General features: G+C 40.7%; 1 protein-coding gene across 2 annotated transcripts in view; it reads right to left on the reverse strand.

Annotated features, from left to right (window-relative positions):
• The window catches only part of ralgps2 (Ral GEF with PH domain and SH3 binding motif 2), a 74,174-nt gene that overhangs the window by 31,219 nt on the left and 26,835 nt on the right, over nt 1-16,120 (reverse strand). For both annotated transcript variants that reach the window (XM_063465865.1, XM_063465867.1), the window contains exons 5-9: nt 16,065-16,115; nt 7,354-7,437; nt 4,407-4,496; nt 4,211-4,303; nt 3,525-3,651 (exon numbers count right to left, since the gene is read on the reverse strand). In XM_063465865.1, the coding sequence (XP_063321935.1) occupies nt 3,525-3,651; nt 4,211-4,303; nt 4,407-4,496; nt 7,354-7,437; nt 16,065-16,115 (445 nt within the window). The remainder of the gene's footprint in view (nt 1-3,524; nt 3,652-4,210; nt 4,304-4,406; nt 4,497-7,353; nt 7,438-16,064; nt 16,116-16,120) is intronic.

Raw genomic sequence — 16,120 nt, forward strand, 5'->3', positions numbered from 1 at the left:
AGTACCTATGATCCTGTATTAGATATTAGATCACTTGTCGAGGAGTGTTTAGCAACACCAAAGACACTGGTGGCAAAGTTTTGCTAATGATGTACTGCTTTTGGTAGACAAGGTGAAGGTGAAAGGACAGGAAATATTTTAAACTGCATGTATGGCTTTATTCCTAGAGTTAACCCATATGTTTCTATGGGCTCTTTGTCCCTACGTGATTTGCTAGAGATCAAGGATGTGAGCTTAGACAGGAGGCAGCAGTGTCTGCCAAACCTAATAGTAGGTCAGAGATCAGACTGTTGTGCATATACACAGTTCAGCACAAATGTGTCACTGTAGAGCCAACACATGGCTCTTTCTCCAGACCGTTTATTGCCAGTGATAGGCATCACACCCAAAAATAATGGAAATTGAGCACAGTCACAAACATGTCGAGAAGCCGTTCAAATAAAGTTTAGAAAACGAAACCTTTTGGTAAGGAAAAAAAACAACATGGTAATTTCAGCCCTCTGTTCTAAGTTGGGACTTTAATTTACAGCAACACCCAAATTCAGCAGGTACTGTGTTTAGACACCAGAGAGGTCAATATGCGAACATCAAGAGAAACCAAACACAAATTTATTCCTTAAACACACCCAACACTTAGCTGGGAGTGATGCTCTGGAACAAGCACTGCGACTTTCAGTCTCCTGCTCATTCATTCCCGTTTTCTCCACCCTGGAGGAATCGGGAGAATTTACGATTAAGGGAAATGTGCAGGAGCAAGAAAGTGGCAATTTCTCTTTCTCTTGAGTGCCAGGTTGGCTCGATCCAGTCCTGAGGCAGCCAGTTGGTCACACATCCACAAGCATCATAGACAAGTTTATACTGTAAGGAAAGACCATGCAACTCCCACATATATGCCCTAGAAAACTCCACCCCAAGACAGAGCAACAAATGACGAATGACAAAAGCTTACCGAAAAGTACGTTTCCTTCTGATTAACATATACACAATGACGACACAGTTTAGATGTGCATTTGTCTTATTGTTTTACAGACATCCATGATGGAGCACAGTGTGGGAAAATGGGTCACCTAAACTTTCTTTAATGGCAAACAGACTCTTGCGCGCTGCGTATTTCCTTGTGTCTGTTTGTTTGTGCATACTTGAGTGTCCAAGTCTGAATCACACAGAGGTAGCTATGATACAAGGCTGATTGAAAGGGGGGGGACTGCGGTAGGTTAAAAAAAAGTTATTTAGCCAACCTGAAGTCAAAACAAGAACAAACAGTTCAGCTATAAAACCACACACGCGCATGAACGTTTTCCTTGCAACTCGTAAGGGATTCCTGTGTGATGTCATGCTGTGGAGCCAGAGGGAGAAAGGAATATGAATATTCAAGGAAAGGAAAAAAAACAAAAACTTTTTAACGTGTCCTACTGATTCATGTGTTTGTTCCTGCTAAAGGGAACTTTGATGTTTCATAAGAGAGCAGAACATTTATGCTCAACATTCACTATTAAGCCAAAGGGAGGGGGGGGGGGGGGATAAATGATGTGTTACAAAGATGCGAAAGCTTCTGAGGAAACAGACAGCTTACTGAAACAGGCGGGGAAGAGAAGTAGAGCAAAAACACCAACAATAAATGCAACTGCTTAACAGACTGACAAATGATTGTCGTAGTGACGTAAAGACAAACGCAGGCAGGAAGTTTGGCTTTTCAAACCCAGACGCTTATCATTAAAGTAACCTTTAGCCCATAAAGATAAGAAGCTGAGTGCAAGGCATCTTAATGGATACTAAAAGTAAACTAGGGATTATTTATTTTTGTTTATTTTAGTGTTTTCCATTGAAATTTTTATAGACGATGATAAAAATCCCAAATATGTGAGTCACTAGAACCATTACAGCTACTTCTGCAGAGAAGGGCTAAATTATTGAGCAAGTTCAAAGCTATTTAGAAATGCATCTTCAATCATTTTGGTTATATGGTACACATTGTGTCAAACAGAGGTGATTAAAAAATACTATTGCTAAATAAAAAGTCTTTAAAATGCACAACATCTAGTCTCCCATGGGGTAACAAACTATTGAGATATACAAGGTTTGAGGTTACTCAAGAACATTACTCACACTCAAATGTTGGAATAAACCACCTTGCACCTGTTGTACAAGCAAATACAATAACTTTCTAGTCACCCATTTATTCCTCGCTTTATATCTACATGAATCAATTTTTAATTTACAGCATATGAGCAATTTGGATAAAACATGTGGTGTTGTGTTGAGTCAGCAAAATTGCTAAAATGGAAATCTGGACTTCCAACTGCCTTGTTTTTTAATCCAAAGTTTATGGTTGGAAATAAAAGTGCTTTCAAAGCAAAAATCCTACATTGCATCAGCTTCTCTAGCTTAAACCAGACCAACATTAACTTTTATTTTATCTTTTGCCATTGTTGATTTCTAGAAATCAAAATCAGGCAAAAGTGCTAAGCCTCATCATTTCTTTATATTTTGAAAGGAAAATTGGAAATGGGTGTAGTGATTTCTTAAAATGAGCAAACATAAGTGGAAATACAGTATAAAAAGACAAAGAGGGTTTGTCTTCAAAAATCAGTATTTGGTATGACCAGTTTTATTCTTCAACACAGTCTGAACTCTTTTAGCTCAGCTTTCTGGTAATTTGTTTAAGTAGTCTTCAGGGATAGTTCTCCAGGCTTCCTAAAGGACTGTTGTACGTCTTGCCTGACCCCGTCGTACATACCGCAGATGATCTGAATGAAAGCTTTCAAGTTTGGATTCATCACTCCATCAGACCTGTTGCCACTGATTTTCAGTCCAGTTCATGTGTAATTTGGCATGCGTCAGGCGTTTCTCCCTGTTTCTCTTTCTTAAGAATGGCTTCTTGACAGCCACCCATCCACTGAGACCACTACTAATGAGGCTTTGGCAAACAGTAAATGGATCAACTGAAGGGCCAGATGTACTTCACAGGTCCTGTGTCAGGTCTTTGCTGGATTTGTATTTCCTCATTTCATGACTTTCAAATACTGTTCATCTGCGATATGCGTTTGACTAATAGCTCTTTGGATATCAGCTTTGGTGCAAAAAATACTGTCAAATTGTTATCTTTAAGCACTTTTCTACAGGCAGTGTGTCACAGCAACACAAAATGTGTCCCCATCTCTTTAGATGAAAATGTTCAGTTATGTATAGACAATATTTGTCCACCCCTTGGGTTGGATGCCTTTTTGTGCTTACAGAATTCATAGCTCATTGGTTTAACCGGGGGAAAAAAGAGAAGAAGAAAAAAAAATCCATCTGAACATAGTCTGATAACAATTTAACTAATTTTTCCTCCAACTACCATTTCTTCCTCAACACTACTAAAAGAAAAAGCTTTATTTCTTGGAAGTAAAATATAAAGAAATGAGGGGGGGTGCAAGCTTTTTTGCACAGACCTATATTAGACTAAAACTTCACCTTTCGTAAGACGGGTGGGGGTCGCAGTAGTTACCCGCTATGCATGCATGTAGATTTGTGTCTGTTACCTAGGTATGGTATACAAGAAACCATGCTCTGGCTGCTGATGTAGTCTCTCAGGCGTTTATAGTTGTCTTCTTTGGACATCAGGTAATCAAGCCGGTCAAACGTTGCCTTGTCCTTACGATTAAGTAACTACACACGAAGACAGGGACAAGGAGGGAACAAATTAGGGCTAAGATGTACAAGTGGAAAGATTTTACCATAAAAATATTTTTAAAAGAACCTCCTGTGGTTTTGCAGACCAGAGTTCAAGAAATTTCCAGCATTACATCACAACATCATTATGTTATTATGTAACTTCTACATCTTCACTGAGAACACTGACAGACATGTTTGTAAAACAGACACCGATTTAAAATTGAATAATGAATTCAAAATGTTCACCATCCATAAAGATCGTGTCAAGTTCGTGTACAGATACTTGGCATTTCACTGAGACGCTGACATCTTTCTAAAAGTAATCAGAGTTCAAGGGAAGTGTATTTGTTAATGTCTCATTTTCCTTGTGAAATTAAAGTTTCTGAAAGTTTTAACCCTTTTATTCATTATGCCATGTCACTTGTGCTACTTTGTTTTATTATTCTCCGTTTATGTGTCCAGTGTTTTGGTACAGGCTTTGGGGAAATTCCTGCTTATTGACAGCACTCTACTAATAAACTTGTGACTTCAAAGCACAGCAAATATTACTCACCGCCCAAGTTTTGGTTAGCCTGAAGATGGGAGCACTTTGTAACGCTGACACCACTGCCATTACCGCATGGAGGTTGTTCATGTCACACAGTTTCTGTGAGTAGTAGTAGAGTACATCAAACATACATTAAGTTGAATTTGTACTGCAAACATTCGTGTGGATAAAACAAAGTCATGTCCTGGGTGGACTTGTGTACCTTGGCAGTGCGAATATACAGACTCAGCACCTCGGCTCTGATCTTCAACGTCTGGGCATGGAGGATCTCTCGTACCACCCAGAAACTTGTCTAGGAAAAAAAACATAAATAATACTCACAAACAAGGACTACAAATGACCAAGTATTACAGAAAATCCCTTTGAAGTAAGGACAAAGGGTAGTTCTGCTTCACAAAATCTCCTGATTTTGAATCGAGAGCCAAGACTTGAAGACCTGTGTGACAACTCTTAATTAAAACAGTTATAAAGCTGAGCAGCAGAGCGCATGGCAAACTGCAGAAACGCTACATTAGTCAATTGGAAATTAGCTCTAGAGTAAAAGAAAGACCTTCAGAGAAAAATCCAGCTGATACACAAGAGATACGCACAACAACTCCTGATACTTCAGCTAAGAAAGCAGGAGGAAACAGGGAATACGTGTGTTTAGAGTAGTTGGCTAGACCGAGAATGATGTCGGAAACCTGTCTCTTTAGGGAGAGCGCTGGCAAACCAGAGCTCTGATTACACATGCACACAGACAGACAAGTCAGTGAATCAATCAGTGTTTAAGCTCCTGGGAGAAGAAGAGAATGGAAAAAGGAAAAGGCAGAAGAGTAAAAGAAGAAGAGGGGTAATGGGAGGGGAAGTTAGCTTCAACGCCACAGGGCTCTAAGGGCTTCAAAGCCAACAGCTGTCTGCACATTGTGTTCTGATAAGAGACGAAGACTGACCATCCCTACTGTTTCTTCTAACACAAACAAAACTCTTTATCTCTTTCAGTTTCTGAATTACTTTCTGGCTTTTCCACTTGCACATTAACTGGCTTTGCCTATGTGGTCAACATTCCTCTTTGTGTGTGTCCATCTACAAATTCAGTGTGTGTGTGCGCCAGCTTCACTGTGCTTTTAAACAGCCAGGCTGTGCATAAATCCTAACCTATAGCTGTCTCTGCAGACTTTTTCCTGGAAACAGCACTGAGACTTTGTTTTTGTTTCAGAGGTGAGGTGAGGAGCTCAGGAGTGAACAGATAAATTCATTCTCCCTCACCCTGTCCTGTCTTATAAACACATATTACTATGAGGTAGGATTGACAGGAAACAGAGCCATGTGCTTTTAATTTTCACCGTTTCAAATTAAGCTTTATGGAAAAGGATGATGAAAATGGACAGAAGACACACAGCACAGATGGTGGACCCCGACTCCACTGGCGTCCACTTTAATATTCATCTACTGCTTTGAGGAAATGACCTCCCATAAAGAAGCAGCTCCCACTTTCAAAATTAAAAAAAAAACTGAAATCCTGTTACATTTAACTTTCGCCTCATCTGTGCAGTAGAAAAGACTTTCCAGTAAATGACTAAATTTGATTCCAATCTGGGAGCAAAGCATGCTGTAGCTTCACATTTAGGTTCCTCAGCGGTCTAACTTGATATCTGAGGTCAATCTGGACGGAGCATGGCTCCAAAAATCACGATCCCTTTGGGGTTCATTACAGAGCATGTGCCTGTGTCTGCTTCGGCCTCAAAAACTGTGCAATGATGAGATCACTCATGACAACAGCGCTCTAGATAGTTGCATTCACAAAGTGCTCAAGTGTGCCTGAGAGAGGGCTTCCCAGACAGGGTCGTGTCTGTAAGGGGTATGCCTTGAAACAACGATGATGTTTTTGGGACTGTGTTTATGACCGTATCAATGCCTCCAGATGGAGCTACAAGGCCCCAAGATCTCAATAATCATAAATAAGAGGAAGCAGACAGATCCAAACATGAGCTGATATGTGGAGTGACCAACTAATGACCCGAGGAGAGAAAAATAAAGGATCGCGACGAAGATTTGGCTAACGATGGGAACTGCAGCTGATGATGGTAGGATCCAGTCACTGATGTGCTGCTAACGTCTGTTACATAGTAAAGATGAGTTGAGTTAGGGAGGGGGGAAAAAAAAAATAAAAAAATCACAACAATTCTAATTTGTTTAGGTTCATCTTTATTAACCATCTGATTCCTTGTTTATTCAATAAAAACGTCCCAATTTGTCTCTACAGAAAACTAAAGACCGATTAAAGTGCACTCATCATATTGTATCAAATGAGCTGGCCAATTCTTTTCTGCTTCACTGGCTCCGAAAGCAGTGTGCCAACAAAACAAAGACCGGAGGACAGAGAATATGGCTTTAGCTCAAGCAAAGGGGCTTTCTGGGACTCTCTGTCCTCCCAGTCCAGGTCCCATTATCCAAAAAGCTCATTTTCCTTGGCTGCCGGCAGCTGTGTGTGTTCAGCTAACATCTTGAATCCCCGTTTGGGGTGTGCTATACATGGAGAAGTTTCCACAGCAACGCATTCCAGTTAGATAATCTCATATTTGTACTGGAGGGCAGTAAAGAGGGTCCCAGAAGAATTTGGCAAAAACACTGGAAGTGGATTAAAGGGCACTGCTACCCCTTGAAGCATTACCAACAACTTCCTGTTTGATGATGTCACGGGGCACTGAGGGATCAAACCAGACGCACTCCTACAAGCACACATGCAAAACCCCATGAATGCCAGAAAGAAGGAAAAACCAAGGACAAGAAAAAATGAAGGGGAAAAAAAAAGCTACTTTTCCTCAAAGCAGCATCACCTGGGGACCATTTATGATATATATAACTCTGTCACTAGCAGGGAGGTGACATAAGGGACTATAAAGAGCTGCCATGACAAACAGTTTAAAACAACCACCTCTGGGAAAGCAAGGTTGATGATTTGGTACATGGAAGAATGAAAGCAGGGGATGTGATGGAAAGAAGAACTTTATTCCCTCCATTCCTGGATAGCCAAGACACATAAATCTATAAACTTAGAGCAGGACTGTTTCTCATCCTTTTTTTTTTTCCCCCTTCTTTTTCTGTTGAGGCTTTAGAATGACTTGAACTAAAAGGGCAGTAAGTGTAAATGGTGTTCCCCGTCTCACCTGGTTGAACCTGCAGGTAAAGGCCACAACATTTGGAGCAGAGCTGTGCTTCTCCTTCTTGTTCCAGCCACAACTTGACAGCTCCTGAAATCACAGAATCGGGGAAATAAAGATTATGTAGCGAGTCACAGATCTTTTTTTGCATACGCCAGCATTTTACTCAATGTATTAAACAGTCTAGTCAGGGTCACACTGTGGGGAGAGTACCAGAGGTAGGGAGCACAACGTAACAGGAGAGAAACACAGACGAGAACGGGAAAACCGCTGAAGACAAGATCGAGGCAAAGGTTCGGACAGATTAATGAACTGCTGCCCAAAACAACATGTTCTTCATCGGTAAAGTCTGCGCTTTCCACTGATACGCTTTTTCATCTAGACGAGGAGTAATTGTTGTTGGAATTTCCCCCGCAGAGAAAACAGCTGGCTGAATCCTCAACAAAATCAACCAGATCTTCAAAAATAATTAGTCTCCTGAACAATAAATTGATGGATACAAATGACCTGCTGGTAAGCTTATCCATGTTCTAAACTCACCACTTTCGATAACAGACAAACAACACCTCAAGGAAGGTATTAGCAACAAGCATGCAAGGATCCAGTGAAGAATGAGGCCAGAACACTGTAAACAATTGCCTTTGACAACAAATGAGTGTAAAATTAATAACGTCAACTTTTCTTTAAACTGATGCAAAATGTGTGCCTCTCAATCCAGACAAATATTATCAAAGACTTAAAAGGATTCTTTGTAAAGGGGTGCAAAGACAGTCAGGACTAGACACAAGAAAACAAAGTAGCAAAACAGAAAAAACTTGAGTGTTAGATTCTAATCATTATTTTTCTAGTCATTATTCCTCTTTTTGTGCCATTAAAAATAAATCTGACGCTCACTTCAACCAACTGATGGCAGTTGTGCCGTGGCAAAACCAAAGCACAGAACAATGGTAACAATTTAAACTAAGACATTTAGGTGCAAAGGTGCCTTTATTGCACAATGGGGATTTAAATAAGTGCAAGCAATGCATTTTGCTGAGCTTAAAAACAGAAAGACATTAAAATGTAAAAGTACTGATGTAAAGAACATTGAGTTAAAGAAAAAAAAAAGAAAAAATACCAGGACACACATGTAAGAGGATGTAATTGGCACTGGAATGGCTTTTGTCATCGTGGATAATTTTAATGTGGGCAACTGAAATGCCTGCTCATTGATTTTCTGTCAAAACTTTCTAAATGAATCACTTCAGCACAAAGAGGAGCAGCAGCTTCAGCTGCTTTGGAAAATAATTAGAGTACACGTTATCGAAAGAAAAAAAAAGTGATTTTTGGAAGGTAAACAAAGAAAATCCCTTCCTAAAAGACTAATTTCTTTCTGAATACCAGGCCAGAGTGAGTGTGGCTTTCAGCTGATGTCCTCAGTGATTAGGTAAAGCTGGAGACCACACACTGCACTGCAACAGGAACCCGGGCCCTCGTATGGCCCCTGCAGGTTGTCCACAATCCAGGGACACTGACATAACAGTAGGAAAAATGTTGTGCAAGCTCTCCCGCTAATCCCTGCCAGCATGGCTGACTTAGGCTACAATATAAGCAGCTGAATGAGACTGCTGCTCCCCCACACAATACCCCCTGTGAGGCAGTCAGACTGTCTGGAAGTAGCAATCTCCACCCAACTACTCGCAGCTCCCTGAACTGGACCGTATCACCGTGTCTACTTCTAAAGAGAAGCTGTGCTCATTCAACGGTGAGTCTCCAAGCTGAAGCCGCCAGTGGGAGCAAAGATACAACATATCAAATACAGATGTTAAAAGCAGACACTCGTGCGTGGGCGAGGTGATGCTTGGGATCCATTTTGCCTGAGTCAGGATGAGGATACGAGTAAAGGAAAAAGGAGTGCAATGGAGCGAAGATGCAGGCACAGCAGTGAGGCTGTAAAATAAAACACTGCAGAAACCCTAACACAGCATCTTCCCACAAGGTTTTATTAGACCACGCGGGGACTCCGGTGTGTTTAACTGTGCCGTCCCCGTCACAGGATACAGCTAAAATAGTGCCCTAATTGTTTATTTTACATCAGTCCTTTTCAAATAATTGCTTCCTTGTGTCCTGACATAATGCCAATCATTTTTCTCTCCTTCACTTCCACATCACTTTGGTGATGACTCCTAAAACAAACACACAGTTAGGAAGTGGTAGCGTTAGTGTGCTCAAACCACCACTTGCCCACCCAGGTAGGCTGAACACCTGAAAAGGGGCATACGGACAGATGTTGGTGTTTTGTCGTCACTCAGGAAGGCTACAAAATTTAAACAACTTGTACTAAACCTTCATCACTAAACCACCTGGGCCAGTCTTCTAATTTAACCACCCATCCATGTTTGAAATCATTTAAGTCCAGTTTCCTCATGTGAGACCATTAGGCCATTAGGATTTTATTTCCTTTATTTTTCCTAGGTCCTTTATAGCCTCATTTCACACTAAGGTACCACAAACTCTGACAACAGTTGAGTGTTTGGAGAAGGGCTTTCACAAAGCAGTTCTGGTAAAGAGAGGGTTTAAAATTCTGCAGTAAAAGAGTGCAGTAAAAGAAAAAGAAAAAAAAACGTCTGCTACGCCAAGCCACAGACAGCCTGTCGTTTCCACATGCTGGTCTGGCTGAGCAGCATTTTCATTAAAGCACAGTCCCGTGGGGCTGATAGGAGCCGGATACATTTACATTGTTGGGTCTGTACACTTAAAGTAAGAGCTGTTAAAGAAATCTGATGTGACCTCTGGCTGAACGATTGATTATATGACCTACAAGTGACAAACAATAGCCGAGGTGGTTTAAAGGGTATTCATTAACCAAAGACATTAAAATAAATGAGGCACCATCATCAGCCACAACAAAACTTTACACAATCTTAAAACTTCTTAAAAAACGGACCATATACATCTTCATAATCACCAAAGTTTGACTTGGTTTGTTTAGCAAAAGCTAAATAAAACGATAAGCTGCAGCTTGGCCACCATTTGCGATGAGCTCGTGTGAGCCATCACAGCACTTCCTTTTTTAAAAATTTTTATCTACTCTGTTAATGGAAACCTGTGTCGAGATGCAAGGAAACAGTCAAAGCCCACAGGCCAAGAAAGGAAGAGCTGATGAAGATGAGAAACAGAACGGAAAGAGAAGTAAGATGAGAAAGGGGAGGCAGTGAAACTGAAATGAAGCTTGATAAAAGTAGAGAGGAGACTGTCGAGATAAGAGTTTAAGTGACAGGAGGGCCGATACTGGACTCTGGTTGTCTGTGCGCCAATCGGGAGTTTAGAATCTATTGATTTATTGATTTGCTATTTTGTTTCTGTTGTCTTAAGACAAACACTTAAAAAAAAAAATACATTCATCTCAGACAGTCATGAACTATAGACTTGGCAGGAACTCAAGCCAGCAGCAGCAGCAGCCCCCATTACCTGGCTATGCACACACCATGGAAAGAATTACTTTTCTAAAAGTACTTTTATTTATGTAATTCAGTACACGCATTTTATGCTTTATTATACTCAAACCAGAAGAAGCCGTGTTGCTATAAAGAAGACATCAAACTGTATTTGTTAAAGATGATATATGCTTACACAAAAATCAAATATAATTAAGACCATATTGCAGTGAAACTGGACTAAATCATCTCTGACAATGGAAAATTTGTCCATGTGGTTTTTCTGTCTCTACTACCAAAGCATTATTTTCTCCAGCTTTCACTGTGATCAACATGTCCAGATCATCATGCTGACAGGCTGCAGTGTAAGAAAGATTTCCCCCGGCGTTTGTTGTGCAGCAATTAAAGTTTAATCTCTACATTAGTCCTGTGCAGATCTACAGGGACCTACAGAAACCTTTATGTGATGCTTCTGTTATAGTTGTAACTGTATGGACAGCAAAAGGGGGGAAAAAGGTTTTAGAAAATGTTTCTTTATCTGACATCCAGTGCTGGAAGAGACTAAGCCAAGATAGGCCTGAGAAAGACAAACATTACTTGCGTCCAACTACAAGTCAGCCTGTTCTGAGGATTTCTGCTCTGGGTTCTCAGACGTGAGGATCTGACATACTTTTCAGCGGTACGTAAAATGCAATCTGATAGTTCCCTGAGAGTTGGAGCAAAACCTGCCAGCCAAAGCCACAAAATTACGTACTTGGCTGTTGTCATGACTGTGTGTTAAAAACAAAAAGGCAACCCTCTCCCTCTCAATCCCCTCTGCATCACTCAACTACTTTTTCCCCCGCAGCTTTTATTTCATAATATCCAGCTGGAGATCTGATTATGAAATTAGAAATACCCTGCTGGGATTGAAAAACTGAGAAAAGGAAGGGTGAAAAAGTCAGCCACTGTCGTTTTATTTCACCTAAATTCATCTATAATTTACCTTTTTTATTTTACTTTTTCCCCTTTTGTCAGCTGATCAACCATACTATAGCAAGCAGCTATACATTCCAGTTCAAACAATAAACACCAGCCAGTGCTGAAATCCATTAGTAGTCAATACTTGTTCAAATGAGAGAAAAAGATTTGCAACAAGACCCCCACATCCATTCCTCCCGCTCTCTCTGTGATCCATCTTGTCATTTTAATGGCAAACCAACAGCCAAGGAACATAACAGAAATTCATTTGGGGGTTGTAGCTCAGTCTGGTCTGCAGTATAGATTATTTTACCATCAAAAAAATAAATATCTTCTGGTGTTTCCATTATTTATACCTGTGCTCCAAACTGAGCACAAAGACACTGACAATGCTCTCAAGCTCTGTTAATTTCTCTTTGCACTTTCCAGTTTAAAAAAAATAAATGCCATTGCACTGATGAGGGTCCATTACGTAGTGGAAGTAAATTACAACAACCCTCAGGTCTGGCAGAGGTTTATGAGCTGTCACTTACGCATCATAAGAAGCAGATGTGTTTAGATTCTGTGTTTGTCTCTAAAGTCTGCTGTGAAGGACAGACATGTTATACTCTGATCTCTTAAACCTGACGCTCACGCTGCTTTTCCAATCAAAAGATAAATAGAATAAACTATGTTTCCTGTTTAAAGGGGCTGGCCAGACATTATAGCATCTCTCCACACCATTTTTGCTGTATATATCCACGGGTCCCGTGTAATCTTTTATAGCTATTGTGACAGACTTATCTTTTCTTCTTCATCCAGATGACTTGGCTAGACCTCTCAGGCTCCTCTCCATACATATGCTTCAAGTCATGACCGAAATACTCAAATTACTGAGAAGCTCTGTTCTACTATAATATTGTCATGCCAGAATATCTGCTTGTGTGTCATGTATGCATGAAAGTTCTCTCTGCGGCCTACTGTCTCACACAAGCTCTCACATTATTATGTTAAGACAGTTATGATGTGTTTATGGAGAGAGGAAAGCGAAAAAGCTAGAACACAAACACCAAAAGGTCAAGTCACAGCTACTTTATGGTCATTTCAGCCATTTCATGTAGTTAGGGAAGTTATTAGTTAATTAAGTGCAGGACTGGAAGAACAGAGCAGCTCAACCTTGAAACTGCTATTGGACAAGCTTGGATTATCTAATGTAAAACTGCCATAAAGACATCTATAGGAAATTAAATAAAAAAATTTAAATCAAAGCAGTTTTCTTTAAATGCACCATTCAAAGTAATTTCCTTCTGCACATCAATACGACTTCAGATGCTTCTGCTAGGTTTAATTCTCTCCCTTGAACCTAATCATCACCAAGTGCACATTTCCATTGAACTTGCCCAAAGAGAAAACATCAAGTTAAAGGGAGGGCTGGGTCAAACTGACCCACTGAGAATCACTTGTGATGACGGATGATGAGATAAGAGAGCTGGGTCTGTGGTTATGAACCAGAATGTAAACAGCTGTTTTCGGAATCTACATCCTGAGACGTTTCAGGTAGAACCTTTACTCCAAATTACTGGAATTGTGGCATAGGTCATTAAGCCGTCATGCACTGGCACACAGTACTGAGTCATCGCTCACCAAATTTGGCTCTTTGCAACTCTGTCCTGTTCCTCAAAAGGAAAGTTAAGTTTAAGGGCAGATGAGATCCAGCAATTAGTGCAGACGGGCATGTACAGCATGCCAGTGCCCTGCTAGAGGTCATTTTGTAGAGCTCATCCTATTCCTCATTGAACAAAGGAGCAGATACCGTCCCACTGATGGGTTTTGACCTTCTACAGCCCTGTCCAGCTCTCCTAGAGTAACTGCCTCTCTCCATGCTCTTGAGACCGTGCTAGGAGACACGGCAAACCTTCTGGCGATAGACCGAATATTGACGTGCCGTCCTGGGGGGCTGGAGTACCTGAGCGCCTCGTGACACTGACTTTAGCCAAATGTAAAACTAGTCAACACTCAGAATAGATGAGAAAGGAAAAAAATGATAGTGGCCTGCACCCTTAAAGCCATTCCTTTTTTGGGTGTTGTGTGTAGTGGACCTGTTGTTAATTTCATTAACACTAAAACAGTTGAAACAGATTAACAACCCCCTCTGCTACTTAACTGACCAGATCAATATCCCAGATGTTTAATAGAGTTCATGCTATACATCGATTAAAAAGTTCTCCTTTTATTTTTTGAGGCGCGTAGGTTTTGTGTGTGTGTGTGTGTGTGTGGGGGGGGGGGGGGCAAGATTACACAACTTAAGAAAAAAAGTAATTTAACAGTTTCCTATTTGGCCAGTGAACAGAGCGAATTGGCAGGAGTGCCTGAACACACACGCTTGTTTTTTTTCCTCCATCATGTGTCTGTGAGGAGGGGAAGGAAGGTTGACAGCACTGGAAACTCTCAGTTCTGTTCAGGCTTGGACATGTACATTTATTTTTTTCAGCAAGTTTCCTGAAACAAAAGCACAGTGAGAGCATAAAAAGCCTTACCAGTCCACTCTACCACCTGCCAAGATCCTGCTGGGTCACTCTACATATGGTACACTACGGCATTCATCACCCTCTCAGCACGCCCCTTCAATCAGGGCAGTGGCTCCTTTCCAAATGCCCCCTCTAGTTCACTTCCCCTTCGCTCCCACTTCACGTCAGTCTGCAAGGTACTTCACAACAAACCAAACAAGACAGACAAAGCCTGCTGCTACTAAGGAACTTCCGTCTCTGTTCTTTTCCCTTTTTCCACTGCTCAAACACAAACTATTTGCGAGACTCAAAAGAGCATGCTGTACTATATGAAGCCTAATTCATTAAAACGTGGCTTGATATCAGGCCAGAAAGGTTATGAGCTGTTAGAAATGCAAATGTTGCACATATGCCGCAGCAGGAGTCAGACTAAGCCACACTACAATGTGCTTGTGGTCTGTATGCAGTTTTTATAAGATCACTGCGGTCAACCTTAAACATAGGTTATCCATGCTTGCTGTCATGAAAGAGCCTGACAGCCAACAGGGGCAAATCATGAGGTCGAACATTCACAACAGAAATGGTGTGCAAGAATAGGTGAGATACAGATGGCTTTTTTTCGCATAACTGACATATGACAAAGCGTGGGAGCTGTGATCACAGTGGCTAACTAATCTCAAAACATGACAGTTAGACATAAACCACATGTACCCTATGTATGAAAGGGAAAAGAGAAAACATGGCAAGGGGGAATTCCTAATGTATAATGTGGTTTAAAAGTCTGGGGGCACCAATGGAGAAATTTACCTTGGCCACCACTGCAATTTTCCTACGTTCATTTTTAATTTATTAATCAGTTTATCATAACAAATAATAAGCTTTTAAATGTTTCTAAAAATGTATACCGAGTTTAGATTTGCTCTGTCCCCTTCTCCTTGATGACAGTTTGTACTTGAACTTACATGGATTCAAGTTTGCACAAAACCTAATAACCCATGTTATCCCAGCATGATCTGACCATGACCCAAAGCACTTGGCAGTCTGAGTTTAAGTGCTCCATAAAATTTCAACAAGTTTGTGGTCAGGCAACTGTGGAGGAAAGCCCATGACAATCAGCACTCCCTGGATCTATTTTGTAGAGAGGGACTGATATTGCAACAGGCCAGTGACCCCAAACAACATGAAAATGCAAACCAGAGGCAGGAGCATGACTGATGACAGGAATACTGCTGCTCCTTGGAATACACTGACTGCACACTGGCCAAGTGTCCAACTCCAAATTAGGCAAAAAATATCGACAAATTTGAATATTATGACTAGCCTTTTTATCACGGGTTTAATAAATAGTCTTTTTCTTTATCTCAGTCATCTCTTTATACACACCCTTCAGTTCATGGCAAGAATCTCTTGGATTTGTTAGTAGACTACTTTTTTCCAGTCATCCACTAGAAATACTGGTTAAATACCGGCCTCTCTCCCTAAGAAGCGGTTAAGAGGTCACTACTACAGGGTTTTTAACTCACCGAGCTCTATCTATCTGTGATGAAGTAATATTTCTATCTTTCAGTGAATAAAATTAGCACATTATAAAAGCCAAGTAAACCTGACGCTTAACCCAAGTTAGCCAACATGCTCAGTGCCACAAATTTGCTTAAATTAAATTGCTGACAGAGAGTGCAGTCTTACATTTTCAACAATATATATGTGAAAACATGTGTTTTTAAAGATTTCAAATGCCCCAAAGGACTGAAAGTTGCTCATCAGTAAAGTAAAAAGCTCCCTTGAGTCCTCCCACTCAGTTTAAATAATTGTCATTCCGTTAACATCGTTTTTCCTCTCCACATTAACTGCTCACCTCTGGCTGGATGGCTTTGAACACAGGAGCATCCATGAGTGTAATCTGGCCCTGAA

This window comes from Pelmatolapia mariae, linkage group LG23 (genome assembly GCF_036321145.2).
Source record: "Pelmatolapia mariae isolate MD_Pm_ZW linkage group LG23, Pm_UMD_F_2, whole genome shotgun sequence".
NCBI classification, from domain to species: Eukaryota; Metazoa; Chordata; class Actinopteri; order Cichliformes; family Cichlidae; genus Pelmatolapia; species Pelmatolapia mariae.